This window comes from Mastigoproctus giganteus, chromosome 3 (assembly GCF_048544385.1).
Source record: "Mastigoproctus giganteus isolate SK-2022 chromosome 3, ASM4854438v1, whole genome shotgun sequence".
Classification (NCBI taxonomy): domain Eukaryota; kingdom Metazoa; phylum Arthropoda; class Arachnida; order Uropygi; family Thelyphonidae; genus Mastigoproctus; species Mastigoproctus giganteus.
This window is the reverse complement of record NC_143577.1, coordinates 87,001,449-87,021,865: the sequence shown is the minus strand read 5'-3', so window position 1 is coordinate 87,021,865 and position 20,417 is coordinate 87,001,449. Positions and strand designations below refer to the sequence as shown.

Genomic DNA, 20,417 nt, shown 5'->3' with positions numbered 1-20,417 from the left:
AACCCACCTTTTTTCTAGAAAAAAATTAAAAACTTCCTGTGATTACTCGCTTTGTGGGATCAAATTTTAAACTAAACACCACAAGTGGTCCAGAATTTGGGGAAGTATCAACTAACATAAAAGTTAGAGCTTAAATTACAAAATGTTCTTATTATTCAAAGATGAAGACAAAGCATCCCTGTCAGTCAAAGATAATGGCGTAAGCAACAGATCCTAAGAAGATAAAGTCTTCTACTTTTCATTAACTGCATGGAATTCATGTTTCTTCTTAAAATCCTAAGAACCCAGTTCATATATGAGTTACATAAAGACTCATCATCATCTGTCATCATTCTGCTATTCCACGGGTCGGCGTATGAAGCCTTGCCACCATGCCCCTGTCCGTGTACTTCTCTCTGTCGTTCATTTCACTCCAGTTTCCTCCTCTCTTAATGACATCGGTCTTTATCATGTCTTGCCATCTCATTCTTAGTCTCCCTCTTGGTCTTTTGTCGCTTAATTGTAAATCAAACATTCTTCTTGGCAAACGCCTCTCGTTCATCCTCTTGACATGTCCAAACCATTTTAAACGGGACCTTCCAATCCTATTCTGGAGTTTTTAAACCTGAATTCTCTTCCTAATCACATCATTCCTGATTTTGTCGCGTCTTGTCTTTCTGGCTATGCTTCTCACAAATCTCATTTCTGCCCCCTGAATCCGTCCTTTTTCCTCATAGTCCAAGTTTCAAATGCATACGTCAGAATTGGTACGTAATAGTCCTTATATATAGCCTTCTTACACTTCAGTGATATGTTCCTGTTCAGGATCAGATCTCTTGTCTGCCTATAGAAATTCCCAATCGCTTGTATCCTTCTACTTATTTCTTAGTCTATCACTCTGGTCTTTGTAATGGTGCTGCCTAGATACTTGAAGTTGTTAACCATTTTTAGCTGTTTCCCTTCCATTGTAATGTATCCGTCAAGCTCGCCATTCCTCTTTAGAACCATTACTTCACTCGTCTGCTGACTGAAAACCAGTCCAAATTCATAGGCCATACCAGTCCATATATTAACTTGCCGTTGCACTTGTTCGTTGCTCTCTCCCCATATGCAGAGGTCATCTGCGAAGAGCATGACTTTCATCTGGTCCTGTCCAAGTTGTTCCACCACTCTACATTGCACATCATTCATGACAGCTATGAATAGTAGTGGTGACAGGACGCCTCCTTGCCTCAAACCTGACGTTATTTCGAAGTTCTCCGTCACCCCCAGCAGTGTTCTTACTTTGCTCACTGTATCGGTGCATATACTCCCAAGTCTCTCCACAAGATGTTCCTCTATCCCCAAGTTTCTCAAAACCTCCCACACTTTCTCTCTCTTTACGGCATCAAACACTTTCTTTTTATCCGAAAATGCCATCCATAATTCTTTGTTATGTTCATAACACTTTTCCATCATTTTCCTGATTCAGAAAATTAGAACTGCAGTCGATCTGCCAGGCCTAAAACCATACTGTTCCTCGGCCATCCTATTTTCAATCGTTCATTTTATCTTCAGCTCTAACACTCCCTCTCATACAGCTTACTCACATGTGATGCCTCTATAATTGGAACAATTTTTCCCTTTCCCCTTCTTGAACAACTGGATGATCAAACCTTCTTTCCAGTCCTTCGGCACCTGTCTCTCATACCAGATCTTACGGAACAGTCTGTATGTCCACGCTATCCCTGCCTCGCCTGTATCCTTCAGCATCTCTCCATTTATCTCATCCATGCCAGCAGTCTTACCTGTCCTGATGTATTTCCATGCCTGCACTACATCATTCCACGTCAAGTCTGTCTGCTCTCTCTTCATATCTTCTCTTCCATCTCCTCTTCTATGATCAACCTGCCTTTGTCCTTTTAGCTGGCTGTCCTGCACGTTCAACAGATTTTCAAAATACTTCTTCCATGTTTCTCTTATCTCTTTATCCTTGGTTATTAGGTTCTCATTCTCGTCCATCAAGTATTTGCTCTGTTCACCATCTCTTCTTCTATTCCTCACCCCATACAGCGTCTTTTTATTACCGTCGATATCTTGTCGTAGAGTTTTACTCTATTCTTCCAACCACAGTTTTCTCTCCTCGTTAACTATCCTCTTAGCCTCTCTTCACGGTTTCATATATCTCTCTTTATTCTCATAATTTCTGCTCTGAAAGTAGGTCCTGAATGCATTATTCTTGATTTTCACAGCCTCTCTCGTCCTATCATTCCACTATGGGGTTTCTTTCCATCTCCTTCTATTGCTTGTCCTTCCACAAACCTGCTCTGTCAGTCCTACTGTACAGTGTTTAAATGCTTTCCAATCTGATTCCAGATTGTTCACCACTGTCTTAGGTAAAACCTTCCTTAACTCTGCTCTAAACATCGCCCATTTTTCCTCTTCTTTCAACTACCACAACCTTAGTTTTCTCTCTCTTGTTATTTAAATGAAATAAATTATTGGTTTTGTGAAACACACACCTGGGTGATTGAAAAAAAAAATGTCCATAATTTAATCCGAATAACCGCATGATCTAAATAATTCCTTCCTATGCTATTCTGGTCACATAGAAAAGCTTACTTCGAGAGCTACTTGGATTCGATGGACGGCAAAGCAATATCTACTATATATATTAAGAAACCCCAATTAAATAAAAAAAAAAAAAGGTATAAAATCTGTGATATATCCTCGGTTTCTGTACGCTGCTGAAGTGCTGTCATCATCGGCTTTAACAACCAAAAGGCCAATCTTTGCAGCAGAGTTCTGGCTACTAAAATGAACAACTTGGAAAGCCCTCCTTCCATCCTAAGATTGGATACCACACATTTGGAATTCCTGCTGCTGCGAATACCCCGGTCGGCCGTAACTCCGAACAATTCCAACATTCTGCACAGAGTATTGGAAACTATATCTACCTGACCGTTTTCTCCCGAATCAAATGTTATCTACAGGCGCTTTAAAGGAAAAAGTCTGTTACAAACTAAACATACAGGAAAAAGATCTCATAAATCTTTTTCTCAAATCGTATAAATATTTAGTAATCCTAATTATTCAATATTATCGTTGCACTATAATCATTTAATGATAATTATCATAATTTAATGAGTTATTAGCTATTATTATTAAATGTGAAAAATATTTATTGTAAAAATGCATTTGTTCAAAAGTTGAGCTTTTCTAATAATAAATGTTTCTTTTTCGGACATCCTGTGCAACTAAGGCATATAAAACTGAATGGCGCATTATAGCCTTAGTCGCTAATGCGCCAATAAAACCCAAGCAACAACAACAATAAAACTGAACCCCAGGTGAATTCTCTCTCTCTCCCTCCTTCGCTCTCATTGAAATCGCCAAACTCTAAGCAATCAATATGTACATAGTGTTATTTCTCATTGATCAGCTTGCTAAATTCTAAATTTCTTGGATTTTTTTTTTATCTTCTAGCCAATATATTTTATGAGATTGGATATACGATGTGATTACGAATAAATATTTTGAAAAAGTGATAGTTTGGCAGAGCTTCCCTAGCGAAAACAAATTAAGAGACTTTTCCATTCATGTGTTTCTGAACCGTAACTTTCTCGCTCAATGACCTACTCTGATAATCGTAAATACACCGTACCGTATCACTTCGTAAAGGCGTCTTTGAGGGTTGCTTGCTTGTCACGTGAGACGCTTCCATTCGGTTGTGTAAAAGAGCTTAATAAAACGCATTTACCAATGCTATCGATGGAATAAGACTTCACGCAGCATTTCCCAAGGCCGACCTTGTCTAGTTCCTTGTCGATATACTCACTGGCTTGATACGGCTCACAGATTCTTTTACAACGGTCTGCTTCGATCCAGGTTACCCAGCCATCCTGATACGTAACAACCCTCGACCCTAAGAAGCATCCATAAGTTATTATCTGAAGATAAGCTTGTTTCTTCCACTCCAACTCTTTATGAGGATTTCTGGTTCGTCGGTCTCCAAGCGATGTGCGCAAGTAGTCGTTACTCACTGAATAAAAAGTAATAACGTATGGGAAACAAATATTAAACCTCACTGTTTCCAATAACCTAGATATCCTCTTTTAATATCTGAACGTTAACCAGACTGATTTAATTTTAAATGTGTTGAATAGAATAATATCGTGATTAATTAAACGACATATTTTCAACGGACACAACATATTCCCTCATCAGCTATTAGACGTAAGGTAAAATATTAAAAGCTAAAACTTGAATATCATAAATTTAAAAATGAACTCGTGGCAGACCGAAGAGGCAAGACAGCCGTCATCCTCATACAGTTCAGGAAAAAAAAAAAAAAAAAAAAAAAAATTGTACAGTGATAAGAAGAGAGGAGACATGCTTCACCTGTATTCTCCTGTCACTGCAAAAGCTTTTCAAAAGCAATTAGACTACTTATTGTAGTAATCTTCTATATTCCCTCATGCTATACAAATAAAAAAGTCAGAGTCTGTTTATTAATTGCATTACCTCTATACCTTTTTTCTAATCTTTTTCTCTGTATTTTGGAGTATATAATTGTATAAAAGTGTTCTGAGTTCAGAAGATTTAGACAGTGCCGTACATAAGATCATCATCAGCCATTTTCAATCCACTGCAGGATGAAGGCCTCTCCAGCAACTTTCCAGTTCCTTCTGTTTTGAGCACTGGCCATCCATTTACTACTCAAAAACTCATGAATTTCATCTATCCATCTCCGCCTTTGTCTTCCAGGTTTTCTTCTAGCTCCTCTTGGGTACCATTCTGTTATTTTCTTAGTCCATCTGTCATCATGTCTTCGAGCTATGTGTCCTGCCCAAGACCATTTTAGTTCTTTAGTTTTGATAAGAATGTCCTTTACTTGAGTTTGCTGCCTAATCCATGTGTTTCTCTTCTTATCTAACATTCTAATTCCCAATATAATTCGTTCCATTCTTCGCTGTGTAGTTCTTAGCTTCTCTTCCATTCTTTTGGTGAGTGCCCAAGTTTCACTTCCATAAGTCATGGTGGGGAGTATACATTGATTCATTATTTTACGTTTCAGACAAACTGGGATATTGCTCTTCAGTATGTGACTATATTTCCTGAATGCTATCCATCCAAAATTTATTCTTCTCTTGACTTCCAGCCATTTATCATTATTACAGCTAATAACGTGTCCCAGATAAGTATATGACTCCACCTTTTCAATCACTGCTCCTTCAATCATTATTTCCCTTTCCGTGGCATACTTGTTCATCATTACTTTTGTTTTAGCCATATTCACCTTTAGTCCAAAATCCTTACTAACTGTGCATAACTGATTAAGATTTTCCTCTAATTCTTTGGGATCGTGGCTTATGACCACAATGTCATCTGCAAATCGTAAATGGTTTAGGTACTCTCCGTTCACATTGACTCCTTTCTGCGACCAGTCTAATCTTCTGAAAGCTTCCTCAAGGGCAGCAGTAAACAGCTTCGGAGATATTGTGTCTCCTTGTCGAACTCCTTTCTCGATTTTAAATTTGCTACTGTCTTTGTCTAGTCTAATAAAGGATGTAGCACTCTCATATATTTTCTTCGAAATCATAATATATGGAGTATCTATGCCTTGTCTTTCCAGTGCCCGAAACATTGCCTTATGCTGTATGGAGTCAAATGCCTTTTCATAATCCACAAATGCCAGGCATAATGGTGTTTTATATTCATTTGCTTTCTCCATTAGCTGTGATATTACGTGAAGGTGATCCATAGTTGAGAATCCTGTCCTAAAGCCAGCTTGCTCTTTCGGTTGATTCTCATCAAGTATTATTTCTAATCTGTTAGTAATGACCCTTGTGAACAACTTGTAGATATGGGATAACAAGCTAATTGGTCTATAATTTCCAATTTATCTCCTTTTTTATGCAGCAAAACTATGATTGCATTATTCCACTGCTTAGGCATCACACCTTTTCTAATGCACTTTGTGAAGAGCCTTGCCAGTTTTTGTGTTATGTCTCTTCCTCCCAATTTTAACAACTCTACAGTAACTTCATCTTCCCCCGGGGCTTTCCGATTCTTCATTTTCTTCAATGCATGTTCTACCTCATCAGGAAGAATATCGGGTATGTCGTATGTGTTGCTACTTTGCAATCCATCTTCCCCACTGCTGGTATCATTCCCTCGCTCCTTGTATAATTCTCTATTTGTTGTGTTCTCATTGCTGGAGGGTTTGGTCTTTTCCTCTTCACGCTGACCAGGCGTCTTGAAGAGAACCACTCTGCACGTTCGTTGCCACCTAGGTGACGTAACAGGGCTTACCATCGAGAAGGTGTGCATGAGTGGATTTTAGGGAGGCAGGCCAACCGGACTTCTCCTAAATCTTCTGTTAAAGAGAGATATTGGATCCATCAGTGTTTTAGGCTGAGTGTCTGATAACACACAGGATACATCATCGGTCTTATGTGTGAGGCGCCGCTTATCTGTTCGTCCTCTCCTAATAAATTTTGCATTTAAATGATCGACCCAAAGCAATTTTTCTATGCATATGAAGCGTTACTAGTGTATCGTGATGGGAATAATTTAATCTCGATTGGCCATCTTCAAACAAGACGGCAGCCATTGAAGTTATAACCTTCACCCATTTGGAATTGGTGTTTTGTTAAAAAAAAAAAAAAAATTGAGGCAACCCATTCACCTTTCTCATTTCATTTACTTATTTCTTTCAAGTAATTTAGCAAGTTAATCATTTAATTAATCAGATATTTTAGTGATTTGATCTGCGAATTAAGAGTTAAATGAAATAACTAAAAATGGAGCAAATGAGGCGGTTTGAAAAGCAAAATAACATGTTTTGATCCAGTAACTGTCTTTCTTAAAAGTGAAACCACATGAAAAAGAAATCTCACACCTCATGTGTGATGACGTTTCTTTTTAACTTGTTACAGGACGCTATATTCCTTTCTTGATATTAGGCGATAAACAAAAATGACTGTCTTACTTGGAAAGAAAACAACGGAAGAAATACATGCTGTTATTCGATTTTTGAGTGCTAAAGACGGAGGAAAGTAAAACTAAGCCCACAAAGACTTTGCATGGTCCAGTCATTTTCAAGTAACCAGCCTATTTTTGGTGCGATCCATTCCACTAAGGCCCAAAACACACGACATTGGTTAGATCGTTAATTATAGGAAGCGTTGACCATCTAACACACAATCCCGACTCAACTTTCACCTGTTGAGGCGTTTGAATGGCCATCCAGACAGGGAACCGATGCCTGAGTGAAAGCATTAAGATGCATGTGTAGTATGTGGATATACCAGTATAATGTCCTGGTATCAGAGAGGTCTCGGAAGGAGTGTAATGAGAAAACAATTACAGCCGGGAGAAAATAGGGAGTCTCTTTGAGAGCCTAGGAAAGAAACTTATTAATTTGCCTTTTGTTAGGTTGATAATAAAATTTTATTCTTCTCTTAAGAGTGGGATGGATACTTTGACAAGAAATGGTAGTGAGATATTTTAGAAAAAGAGTTTTGCTAACTGGAACGTTTTATTAAAGCTGCGAAGTAAAGAAAGTTTCTTCAGATCAATTAATTGCTCGTATCGCAGCGTTAACATTTAATTTGGACAATTGGAGATTCAAAAGATGTTTCTTTATATCAGACGGTGGTAAGCCCTCTTTTAGAATATTATGTTCAGGTATGAAGGCCACACTCGAAGGAAAACATAGAACTTCTAGAATGGGTTCAGAAAAGGCCAAATAAATTGGCGAGTGGTGCTAATCGATGTCAATATAAAGAACAGCTTAGAGGTAAGGCCTACAAAGCTTGGCTTGGCGACTAGACATCTTAGGGAGACCTGATAGAAGTGTATAATGTCCTGAAGGGAATCAGTACAATGAACGAGGGAAGCATGTTTTTACTGGAAAAGAGAAAAGAACCAGGGGAGACACAAATACAAAATTTCGGGAGTAACAGAAGGCTGGATCTCAAAGTTACCTCCGGGCAGCTTGTTAAAGTTCACTGAAATGAATTGCCTGTAAAATAGTCTTATAAAGTTCAAAATGGAATTGGACAGGTACTTTTTGACAACTGGAAAGGTATGAATTGTGGATTTTTTTTTTTTTTGTCAGATGCAGAAAAAGCTCACGTCCCTGAATTATTTAGCAATTATAATTCTAATACTAATTAAGCCGATAGTTTAATTATTCTTGGTAATGCAATGAAACTTGCAGTCTCACTCGTTAACCACTAGTTTTTGTTGATAGTGAGACTACTTGAGAATTGCCGGATACTTTTTGGAAAAGTCACTGCATTTTAAAAGAGAAGAACGTCGTCTCGACATCATAATGAACACCACTGAGGGCAAGAACATTTATCATCAGTTATAAGGATATATACCAATGTACAGTCTCATACAGTATATACTTACAGAGTGAGAAAGCTTCTCACGCATTTGTCGGCAGCTGCCCTTGAGCCATTTTACAAAGACGGCAGCAAAAGTAATATCTTAAGCCAATCTTCTGACGTTATTCATATCCTCCAGCACACCGGGGATAACCACGAAACATTTAAGTGCCTTAACTTTCTGGAAGTGGACGCGGAAGAAGGTTGAAGAGAAAAAAAGCTAGCGGGAATAAATGAAGAAAAGCAATCTCAGAGAGTTGAAATGTGAAAGGGTGCTGGCTAGTTGATGCACGTATTCGAACTGGTTTAGAAGAAAGAGGGGAATTACATATACTGATTTCGAAGAATCAAATCCATGGAAATTTCTGTAAAAAACATGCAGCAGAAAGATAACATCTATGTGATCATAATCATAAGTGTAGTGACTTTATGAGAAAGGAAGAGAATCATCAACGATCAATCCCTCACTGTATTCTTTTGGTGAGATTCAAAGATTTTTAGAGAGGTTTGAGGGGCATCTTTTCTCCCAGACTAGGGAACAATATTCCATGGTAGAACAGATTTGAAATTTACAGAGTTAACACTGCTCATAAGAAAAATATTGTTTATGATTGCTTTGTTCCAAGAATGGTAAGATGTTACGATTAATACAGTAAAGAAGAATGCCCCAAGGCAGAATGCGCTGGTCCCACAGGAACTAGTAGTTGTTGGTGACTATTGTCAGGGAAACATGCTTTGTAAAAAGGATAGGTGGAACAGGACCAGGGTATGTCTGCCAGGGGCAAAGGTTGATGACGTTGTAGAGCGGATATCATCTTTTAAGGGCACAAAAGGTGATATAGTTGTACACATTGGCACTAATGATATTAAGAGTAGGAGACCGGCACAAGTATAGGTCACTGTTGAAAATAAAGCCGTGAATTAGGGTTGAATTTGAAAGTGTCTGCAATTCTGCCCAGACACGATAGAAGGGAGTATATGATGAGAGCCTTGTCGATCAATTCGGCCCTGGAAAAATTGAGGAAGGTTCAAGGGGTGGAATTTTTTTCGGCCTGGTCTATACTTGCTAACAGGAGAGTCTGCTTCTACAGGGATGGGATACACTTAAATAGAAAGGGTGCAAGAATATTTGCTGATGCTATCGAGGCAGTGTTAGGTGGGTCGGAAAACTGCTAGCTTGGGGGATACAAGGACTAATAGATTAACAGTAGCCACTGGCAGAGGTGAAAGTGATTCTGGCACTGCTTCTATTGGAATGAGCAGAAGCCTGGAAAACAAGATGCAGGATATTTCGGGGACTGCTGAGAGTCATTGCGGTACAAGTAAACACACGAGTTGTGTTAGGGTAGCTAAGAACAGGAACAGGTGCATGTATACTTGCGTGTACACCAATGCTAGGAGTTTGGTAAATAAATTTGATGAATTTGAGGTATTGCTCAAAGCATCAAAGGCGGATATTCTTGGGATATCAGAGACGTGTTGTAGATATAAGGAATGCAAAACTGGAATTTGTTGAGTACAATGTGTACAGAAAGGATAGACAGGATAGGAAGGGAGGAGAGGTTATGCTATTAGTTAAGACACATAAAATCCAAGGAAGTAAAGTCAGTCAACATCGCTGGACAGTGTAGTGTCAAGTCAGTTTGGTGTGACATAAGCATTGGGAGATCCAAATTGAGAGTAGGAGTGTGCTATAGGCCTAATGACTCTGATGAGTATAATACGAAACTGTACAGAGAAATAGAGTGGGCCAGTAAATCAGAGAGTCTTATAATGGGGAATTTTAATTTCGCAGATATTGACTGGAATTTGTGGTTTGTTCACTCACACATACACACGCAAGGCTTTTGTGGATTTATTGGATGATTGTTTTCTACATCAGCATGTGCAGGAGACAACTAGAGGGAGTAATACTCTTGATTTGATTATCAGTAGTGATTCTTCATGCATTAAGAATCTGCAGATACAGGGACCACTAGGTGGCAGTGATCGCAGTGTGCTGAAATGGTATTTACTCAAAGAGGTAACTACCATCAGGGGTAAAGGGAAGGGTTTTTGCTTTCGTAAAGGCGACTACGATGGTCTGAGACAGTATTTAAATTCCACACAGTGGGACCAACTGATGATGTTACCAACAGCAAATTCAAAATGGGAAGTATTCAAAGAACTTATCTTGGAAGCTACTAGGCTTTACATACCAACTAAGAAATATTGTTCAAGGTTTAGGTCTAAATGGATGTCAGATGAACTAATGAGACATATAGCAGAGAAGAAAAATGCATGGGATACATATAAATTAACATGTGACACAGAAACCTATGATAGATATTAGCTGATCTGTAACCAAGTTACAAAGGAGGTTAGGCAGGCGAAGGCAGATTACGAGAAATCTTTGGCAAAGGATGCAAAGAAAAACAGCAAAGAATTCTTTACTTATGTAAACTCTAGGAGGAAGGGGATGAATCAGATTGGTCCACTTTATATCGATGGTTCAACTGTTGATGACAAAGGTTCAACTCTGGCAGTAAGCTAGATAATCTTGTAATAACTGGGAGTAAAGTGGAGGAGAAATTGCTGAAGATAAACACAAGAAAGGCACGCGGGGTGGATGGGATTTATCCAGTTATATTAAAGGAGGCAGCAAAAGAAGTAAGCAAACCCTTAGGCATAATTATGAGAGCTTCCTTGGACTCGGGGGAGGTACCCATAGACTGGAGATGTGCAAATGTGACCCCAATTCACAAAGGAGGATCAATGGCTGTCAAAAGTAATTATAGACCTGTGAGTTTAACTTCTGTTCCAGGAAAATTAATGGAGGCACTGGTTAAAGAAGCACTGCAGGATCATCTAGACAAGACTTCAGTTACAGCTCGGACACAGCATGGTTTTGTTAAGGGAAAGTCTTGCCTGACCAATTTGATTGGATACTATGATGCAGTCACAAAAGAACTGGACAGAGAATAACTTTGATATTGTATATTTGGACCTTAGAAAGGCTTTTGATACTGTTGCACATGGAAGACTGCTGCACAAATTGGAGCAGTGTGGCATTGGAGGCAAATTGCTGCTATGGATAAAGGGATTGATTACCACTCTCTGTTGAGGGGGAGAAGACAGAGAGTGGTAATCAATGGACACTGCTCACAGTGGACTAATATTATTAGTGGAGTCCCTCAGTGTTCAGTTTTAAGTCCATTGTTGTTTTTCTGTATTTATAAATGATATGGTATATCAAGCTTAATGTACAAGTTTGCAGACGATACAAAGGTTGGCGGGGTTGTTAAGGACACTACTGACGCTATGCTGCTGCAACAGGATCTGGAAAGTTTGAGCAGATGGGCTGAGAGGTGGCAAATGAAGTTTAACATTGACAAATGTAAAGTGAAACAGTAACCCCAGAGCAACGTATCAACTCTGTGGTACTACACTGATAGTGGTAGAGAATGAAAAGGACATGGGGGTATTTTGTGCAGGCAGATATGAAGTTCTCTGAACAGTGCTGACGGGTTGCAAGAGTAGCTCATGGTGTCTTGTCAGTGATATATAGGAATTTTTCTAGCAGGGATAAGGAGGTGATTATTCCCTTGTATAAGGCAATGGTCAGGCCAGACCTTGAGTACTGTATACAGGTCTGGAGACCTCATTTCAAGAAGGATGTAGAGCTGCTGGAACGAGTACAGAGAAGGGCAACAAGATTAGTGAATGGAACAAATGGTTGCTCTTACGAAGAAAGGCTTAAGTCTTGCAAATTACAGTGAATGGAAACTAGGCACCGACGAGGTGATCTTATAGAGGTGTATAAAACCTTGAATTGTTTGAGCATGCTGAATGCTGATGAGATTCTTTCTCTTGCTTAGAATAATCACCTGAGAGGGCATAAATTCAAATTGAGGAAAGACAGATGTAGGATAGATGTGCGGAAATTTGCCTTTAGCCAGCGGGTAGTTGGTTGGTGGAACAGACTTCCATCCCTTGTTGTGAAAGTTGATAGCCTAAATAAATTTAAGGCTCAGCTGGACAGGTATTTCGAACGAACGGAGGGGTGAAGTGGAAGTGTTTTTTTTTTTTTTTTGTTTGTTTTTTTTTTGGATGATGCTGCATAAGCTTGCTTTCTTGCATCATATGCCTCTACTAATGCTAAAGGAAGAATGTAATTTCTTGAATTTTATGTATTTTTGAAAGTAAACATAGGTGGAATAGATTCTGTATTGTTTATTAGTTTTAGTGCAGGAGATAAAGGAATTTCAGAACATTTAAGTGAAATATATTAGATTTTCAAAGGTTGTCACTGGTGACACTGAAGATTTTCGATATTCTGTTATTTGACTATTTATTTATTTTAAATTTCATGTCTAGTATTAGAGTGTCCTTTCATAAAAGTTGGGTGACAGAGCGGCCCCCGTATTTTGTAAAGCCTTCACTCAAAATAATCTAGCTTATTTCTCATTAGACTCGTACACCAAGCAGCGTAACGCAAACCATGCAATCGCTGGACCTTTGTCGTGTGACCTACAAAATGGGAGAGGCTGGTTGTTGTAGGGCTTTAGGCTCATCAGCAACTTAGGCCATATAGCGCTGTATATAATATGTCTGTAAATTGCAGGTGTTATGCAGTCGATTTGCTCTTTGTTGGACGAAAAACCCCAGTTTTCGGGAGAAAATACCATGCTACCCTCGCCTGAGACAGGCTAACATTTCCACGTGAAATGGAAGAGAATCGTCTGGCTTGGAAACATTGTCTTAGAAGTTTCTGCAAGAGTTTCATTTATTCTCGATTCGGATAGTTGGATATTATGCCTGTTTATTCTTTATTATTATAGTTGTTGCTCATATTATTTCTTCCTGATTTGGGGATTCCAGTTCGTGACGGGTACTGCTACCAAGTACACAGGGTGGTTGTTGTCTGGTGTTACCGTTGGTCGAGGAACTCTGACTATCCTACGCGTGTTCAGGATTGCAATTTTCTGGAGTTCCTTGTAGGTGTACTCTGGGATACCTATTGCTGCTATGTAGGGTTTTTGGCACCATTTGGCACCGTTAACACGATGATCGGGATGGTCGTCACTTATTGCATATGCCACACCTCTTTGATCTCCTGTCTTAGGTTCGTGTACTTCCTGATTTTTTCCCAATGGGTTTTCTGCAGGTTGCCAGCGTTGGGTACCATTATGTCAATCAGATAGGTAGCCTTTTCCTTCTTATTCACAAGGGTTATGTCCAGTCTGTTGTGTGGGATGGTCTTACCCGTTATTATTATTTATTCAGTTGATTGAAAGTTACAATCGCCCCTTGTACGGCGTGCAAGCCAGAGGGATTTTGCCCGCCAGAGGTTTTTTTACTTTATATTAATTCAAAAAAGTCGAACTAACTCCTTAGCAAACTATATTTCTATACCTTCGTTAGAGTTACAGTGATTAAAGCTATACAAAAATTTAATGAATGTTCCTCTGCGTAATAGAAAGGCCTTTGTCATATGACCTAAGTTGAAGCAAAAAAAAAAAAAAAGTAGTTTCACTGAAAGAAAAAGGAAAGACTGACGTATATTCCCCTCCACAGACACACACAACAAATCATTGGTAATGGAACAGCTTTAATATCGCTCTTTGCTACTTAACAACACAACCCTTCCTCCTATTCCTATTAACAAGAAGAATCTTCAAAGGGAAAGAAATGAAAATCAAAATGCTCTTCCTAAACTTACAAATTGGATTTCGAAATTTCTACTCCATACATTAAGATGCTTAAAAGTAATTTTTTATTATTCGATAGAGGCTTCTGCAGATTGCACCAGAAAAAAAAAAAAAAAAAAAATTTCCGAAAATTAATACACAAAGATTTGTCTATGGCGCTTCAATTACAGTTCGGCAGTCCTCTACCAAGTATACACCATGCATCGTCTAAGCTATTACAATCTGATTCCATCTATATTTGCGTTATTGTTTCAAGTAATTAAAAATATGGAAACCGGCCTCTTTCCATTATCTCTCATAACAACAGGTAAAAACACACGGTGTTGTTTCTTTTTTCCTCAAATGCATTTATAGAACGAAACAAGAAAATCCTGAACGTTGTTCAGTAATTTTCCTAAAGAACAATTCTCATTATTTTGAAAGAGTATTTCATAATCTGGCGTCACTTCACTAATCAACTCGCGACACCCGGTTGAAAATTACTTTTTAGATAGTGATTTCTATAGAGAGAGAACATGAACATCTTCATCCTCTCTGTACTGTAGAAACCACTCCATAAAAACCTTCAACCGAAATCTGATTAGGAAATTGGCCTTCCAATCTAAGGGGAATAAGAAGGTACTCCATCCCTAGAGTTGGAATGCAAATACCACATAAACAGGTTTTCCAATTTTCAATAATGTTGTCGAAGGATGACGCAGAGCATTTAATTCATTGTTACTTTGTCACCAATGGGATAGTTGAAAATTCATCGATACCTTCAAGAAAGCAAAATATGAATGAATTGAAGTTGGAACAGTTTATATCTGGAGCAGAACCTTCAACTTCTAGAATCAAGCATATAGCGGCGTTGTAAGGTGGGAGGAACATCGAGTATTTGCGTGGAATAGCGTATAATTTCAACTACAGGCAGGAAACTGAAAAGGAAGTGCGAAAGTCATTTTAATCAAGTTTGTCAGTAAAAATTAACTTTGATTGCAGATGGTCTTTGCAATGTGTTCTGTAATCTCCAAAACCTTTTTTTTTTATTATTATTTTAATACCATTAAATTTATGAATAAAGAGCAATAATCGAATTTAAAATGGCTTTTAGTGTCTGCTATGTTCTCGTGTATTTCAAAAATTTGAAATATGTGTTACTATAAATAGGTAATAACTTAAGACAGTTGCTGTAAATTCATACCCGTAACTGTGCTGATTTTTAATGTATATTATGTTACTATTCATTTTGTTTTGTATATTTTTCCTTTATTTTACTTTTAAATTAGAATAATATATTCTTAATTTATAATCCAAATATGTTTCCTGTAAAGTAAAATTGAAAGGCGATAACTGTACAAAAGTGGAGCGACTAAATGAAAAATCGCTATTTTTTTTTTTTTTTTATTCTCTTGATATGCTTTTACTGTAAATTTTATTATTTTCTCGATGTTTTTACGAGGAAGCATGGCGAAATACTATAGGAATTCGAGATTTCTTCTTCTTATAGTATAGGGTAGGAGGGAAGGAAAATGGGACGGAAAACCTGGGACCTTGAGAAAGGGCCCACGGCGAGCAGAAGGCCACTACTCGGAGAGCAGTCTTAAAAAGGATAGCATAAAATCATAGCAAGGAAGAAGACCGCTGAAAATCAGCAAGGCAGAAACCTCTTGCCCGGGGATCAGGAGGGAGCCTGCTTTCAGATTGGGTCGAGATTCTCTCAGGAATCTGTCATGGAACAGAATGGGACGAGAAAATGACCTAGATCCTTTCACAATAGATATGAAGATCCTTTCACAATAGATATGACAATAGGCTGTCACAGAGCTGGTAAGTCCATTCCCCAGACAACAGAAAGTGGGAGCCAGCTAAAGTCAATTGTTAGAAACATAACCCCAAAATGGAAGCCAGGATTCGATCAATTATCCCAAGCCAGGTAGATCACCATCACTCTTATCCATTTCGACTTTAGACGTACCCAGAGCAAGTCTACAGTTGAAATGGAGAGAGAGAAGAAATCGTGTAGAATCAATATCCATCAGAACACCTCATTTACTCAGTTATGCATGGCTTCACAGCAGTTTGTGAGCTGAAGTTATCCTCTAGAAATACATCCCATAGCCTATCTTGGTGCAGAGAGGCACTGGGCATTACAGCATTGGCAGAATGTGATGTGCAATGATCAGTCACACACTTGTACTGCAAAAATTATGTTCAGTGGTTGAAATGCGATGGTATTCGCCTGTTTATAAAGTGGTTTCAATGATCTACTGACTTATCAATGAAATCATGAATGCAGCTGTCTACTATGATATTCTGAACAATTCTGCCTTTTCATTCTGTGCACAGACGCTGCGTTTATAGAAGTATGACATGGAGCTTGTACAAGCTCCATGTTACAAAGCACGACCAATACAACAGAGGAAATGAAGAGAATAATATGGTGATTTTTTTCCTGCTTAGAATTCATATCTGGATCAAGGTATATATTTGGCTAAGGGCATGGATAGTTATCGCTCAATAAATTATAATTAGGAACTAAAATCACTTTATAGCGTTGAAATGAACCATTTAATTAACAGCTTCCTGACATTCAGATTGAAAAAAATATATACTGGGGTGGTTGTTATTTGGTTTTTAGGAGCATTAGTAACTAAGGCCATATTGCTCTGGGGATATGCGGTGGTCATTCCCTGACCTTTCCGCATCCTCAGTAATTGGTGGTCACGGGCTCGAAACCCGGTGTAATCAAGAAGCGTGTGCTACGCACTGCTGCTCTTGCCCACGGAGGCGCCTTACCTGGGTGGACAAATAATGAAAACACCTTATACGAAAGTAGTAGTTTTGTAATGGCTGTATGACGTATTTATGAACATGCAAAGCTGAATTATTTTTGCTTGTTTCTTGTAGGTAGTACAGTGAACGAAAGATGATAAAAGCTGATATTCATTTAGAGATTATATAAAAAGGTATATGACGAAAATGCCAGACCTGTCTTAATTCCAGAGAGGCCAAATTGTTAGTGCACATTTAGCAGGGTCATCAGTGACTAAAGTTGCCGATTTGTTTAATGTATACAGAGTAACTGTATCGAAAGTGATGTCTGCGTTCATCAAGCATGAAAAAAAAACAAATGTGAAACGATGAATTGCGATAGAAAATCGAAGCTGGCTGAAAGAGACTGCTGGACATTGAAAATGATTGTAGCCCGAAAGCATAAAACCTCGAAAATATGCCTCACAAATAACTGATGTACCGGCACGCAATTTGCTACAACATCCCCAAATGTACTAAAGGAATTACTGAAATAGCAAAGCTAAAAATTACAAATGTTTTCGTTAAGTTACTACTTTAGATCATCTCTGACAAAACACTGAGTTCGCCGCTTGGAGAAGTTTAGATTCAGATCCTGGAGTAATTCTCCAAGACCTCTTCAGTAGAGGATATAGTTAGCCAATCTCAAGTGGAGGCATTAAGGTTTCCAGGTGAATTATTCTTGACTTTCCAGGTCTTGCAACGTTAAAAAAAAAACAAACTGTGAACTCACATTTGTACAAATGTCAATATTATAATGAATAAATGATACAAAAAAGCGAGCTTTTTTTGCATCTGCCTAAAAAAAATACATATATCTGTCTTCCATAACTTCCCAGTCGCCAACAAGAGCCTATCCAATTTCGCTTTAAACTTTATGCGTCTTGACCAATGTGGCAATCAATTCGTACTACACGAGTGAAAAAAACAAAAACATATGAATTAGAATACCACAAGAACAAGCTTACTATGACGAAAATAATCGATGCACCATAAACCTCAAACTACCATCAAACTAAATGAATCTACGCTATCTAAAATTCAACTGGAAGTACTACAGTACTGGGGGTTTCTTTTTAAATTGTCACAATGAAAGTTCATATTCGAGATTTTCAAAACATGAAATGTGATCAGAATATGAAATTCCTTTCCAAGAATTAATTCATATTTTTGCTTAATTTTGTTGGCGTCGATACATGAAGCAACTACCTCAGACTAACTTTTAAGGGGGAGAGGGAATTTCACACGAAAATATGCTCAAGACAGAGGAGGGGGAAAGACTAAATTTTAAAATTCTCATCGGGCGCCAAAATCATTTTCTCATGTGGCTTTGAAGTTCTGCTAAGACGTGTTAGTATTTTCTGTGGAGATATAAAGCGACTATCTAATTTGGTAGCATTGAAATAAATAGTTCGGCTCTTATAACAATGAAATCCAAAGATATGATACTAGAAGTTTCTAAAATATTCTCAATATAATTTTCTGTAATATACTTTATACCCATTTTATAAGTTCTGCTGAAGTGCAGAACTTATATAATTGCTAACAATATTGCGAACGTTGTGGATCGTGTAAACTGCTAAATCGCATTAATTTACTGCAATTTTTAACGCTTACTCCAATTATCTAATAAACACGATGTGGTAAAACCAAAGCTTTTACTTTCACATCACTATGACTTTATTTTCTTAATTGTACTGCTCAAATTGTAATGCTCAAATTGCTTAATTGTACTGCTCAAAACAAGTATGCATCAAACAAGTTTGATGCATACTTGTTTTGAGCAGTACAATTTCATGAGTGCAATCATGAGATTAGATTAAGTTCACTAACAGCTAATCATTTTAGCCGAACATCATCTTGGAGATTATGGGTCAGAATATTTAAAGTTTGTATGTTCGACTTATAAAATAATCGGAAGGTATGTGTAAGGCAACTGGTCAGTTATTAGTCGCAAAGTAGGTAGCATGAAAAGTATTGGAAAAACACTTCAAAGCAAAAATTTGAACTGCAGTGATCGGTATATAAAGCAGTCATGTTCTTAAAGTGGTTGAACAATGTTTGGCGATTACAGATACAGGTTTTAACTAAAAAGTAAGCGTGAGTAAAACAATCTTAAAGAGTTTTCTTTATTATTATTTTATTATTGGCGAGACAAAGTCTGTTTTACTACAAAAGCTGAATGAACCATATAAATACCAGACTCATGGCCAAATATTTTTGATGAGAAAGGGACACAAAATCTTCATAGTCCATAATAGGCAGTACCAAGATTAAAAAAAAAGATTCCCATTCATTTCCAAGTGAAACTCACGACTATATTCCTTGTTTATTACAAGTAGAATAAAATAAATGTGGTATTAACAGCTCCCAAGTGTCGCTAATAACCTTAAGTGTATTAGTCTGTAGAAGTTCACGAGTCAATTTGTCACATCGTATTACAAGTAGAAATAAAATATGGTTATATAACAACACTTACCTTCTTTTCTTTGAAATAGTATTGACGTAAGTGCTCTTATAGAATCCCACAATACCGCCAACTAAAGATCCATTAAACGTGAAATGAAGCTTGTAAAGCTCAGGATCCACACTTTCTTTAAGAGCCATAACGAAAAATTCATTGGGATCATATAAAAATGCTTGATTAATGTCAATTTGAGTGTCATCTGCAACTTTTGTCACGGCTGAAGAAGTTACCGTGAGTTTATAAGCGTGTACCAGAAAATAATCTGTGGCATCAGTGACATTTACAGTTATTGCCACCTCTCCCCTAAACACGTCGTCATTCATGTCCGGATTGAGGAGGAGGTCATAGTGCAGAGGTATAATATGCTGAGGAAGTCTAAAATCTTCCCATGCAAAGCTTTCCCTCGTGGAAACGGAATTTGTCTCCGCCGTCGTAGTAGACACGGTGGTAGAAGGAACGTTTAGCTGACCCGGCGCGGTTGTTGAGGTAACTTGGGCGGAAGAAACTTTACTGTCCATCTTGTCATCTGGTATTATCTGCCCTTTCAGAACGACAACCAGCAGTCCAACGCATAACATCAGCAGCAGTAGAATCACCACGCTAAAAAGTGCGGTGGATTTCCTAACGAAAACTTTGGCCATATTGATAAATACTTAAAGTAAGACTGGTTGGTGCTTTATACGGAAATTCTCTCCCGCCAAGCGAGAAGTGTCAGCACTACCTGTCGTTGCTTACCCTCAACAAGTCCATACCTATACTGGCAATACACTCACTCACTGACTTAGCACACGAACTGGAAACCTAACTCGTTCCGTACCGTTGGCCTTCGTGAAGCGATAGGACGGCTTTGGAACCAGGCCACTTTTCGTACAAGTTGGGGGTCGTGAAGTAGCGCCCGCTGACTGCGATAGAGAACTGGTCGGCGTACAGGTTACAATCGTTTATAAATATGCACTGTAAATAATGAGTCATTGTTTTCGGCAGCGAATGGGGAAGGGCTGAAGTGTGAAGTTTAATAGAACAACCCTTGTTTTCCGAATGATGAACGGTACTTAGCGATTTCAGGACTCTTGTAACACTTTTATCTGACCTGCTCTCTGAACTCTGCAA

At 38.2% G+C, this 20,417-nt stretch overlaps 1 protein-coding gene across 2 annotated transcripts in view; it reads right to left on the bottom strand.

Moving 5' to 3' along the window:
* Positions 1-20,187, bottom strand: part of LOC150088134 (uncharacterized) — a 244,538-nt gene extending 224,351 nt beyond the window's left edge. The window contains exon 1 of one of the 2 annotated variants that reach the window (XM_090369346.1): positions 19,320-20,187. In XM_090369346.1, coding sequence (XP_090225472.1) covers positions 19,320-19,948 — 629 coding nt within the window. In that variant the 5' untranslated portion in view covers positions 19,949-20,187. The remainder of the gene's footprint in view (positions 1-19,319) is intronic. The other variant, XM_090369345.1, reaches the window with a different exon arrangement.
* Positions 20,188-20,417: the final 230 nt, after the last annotated feature.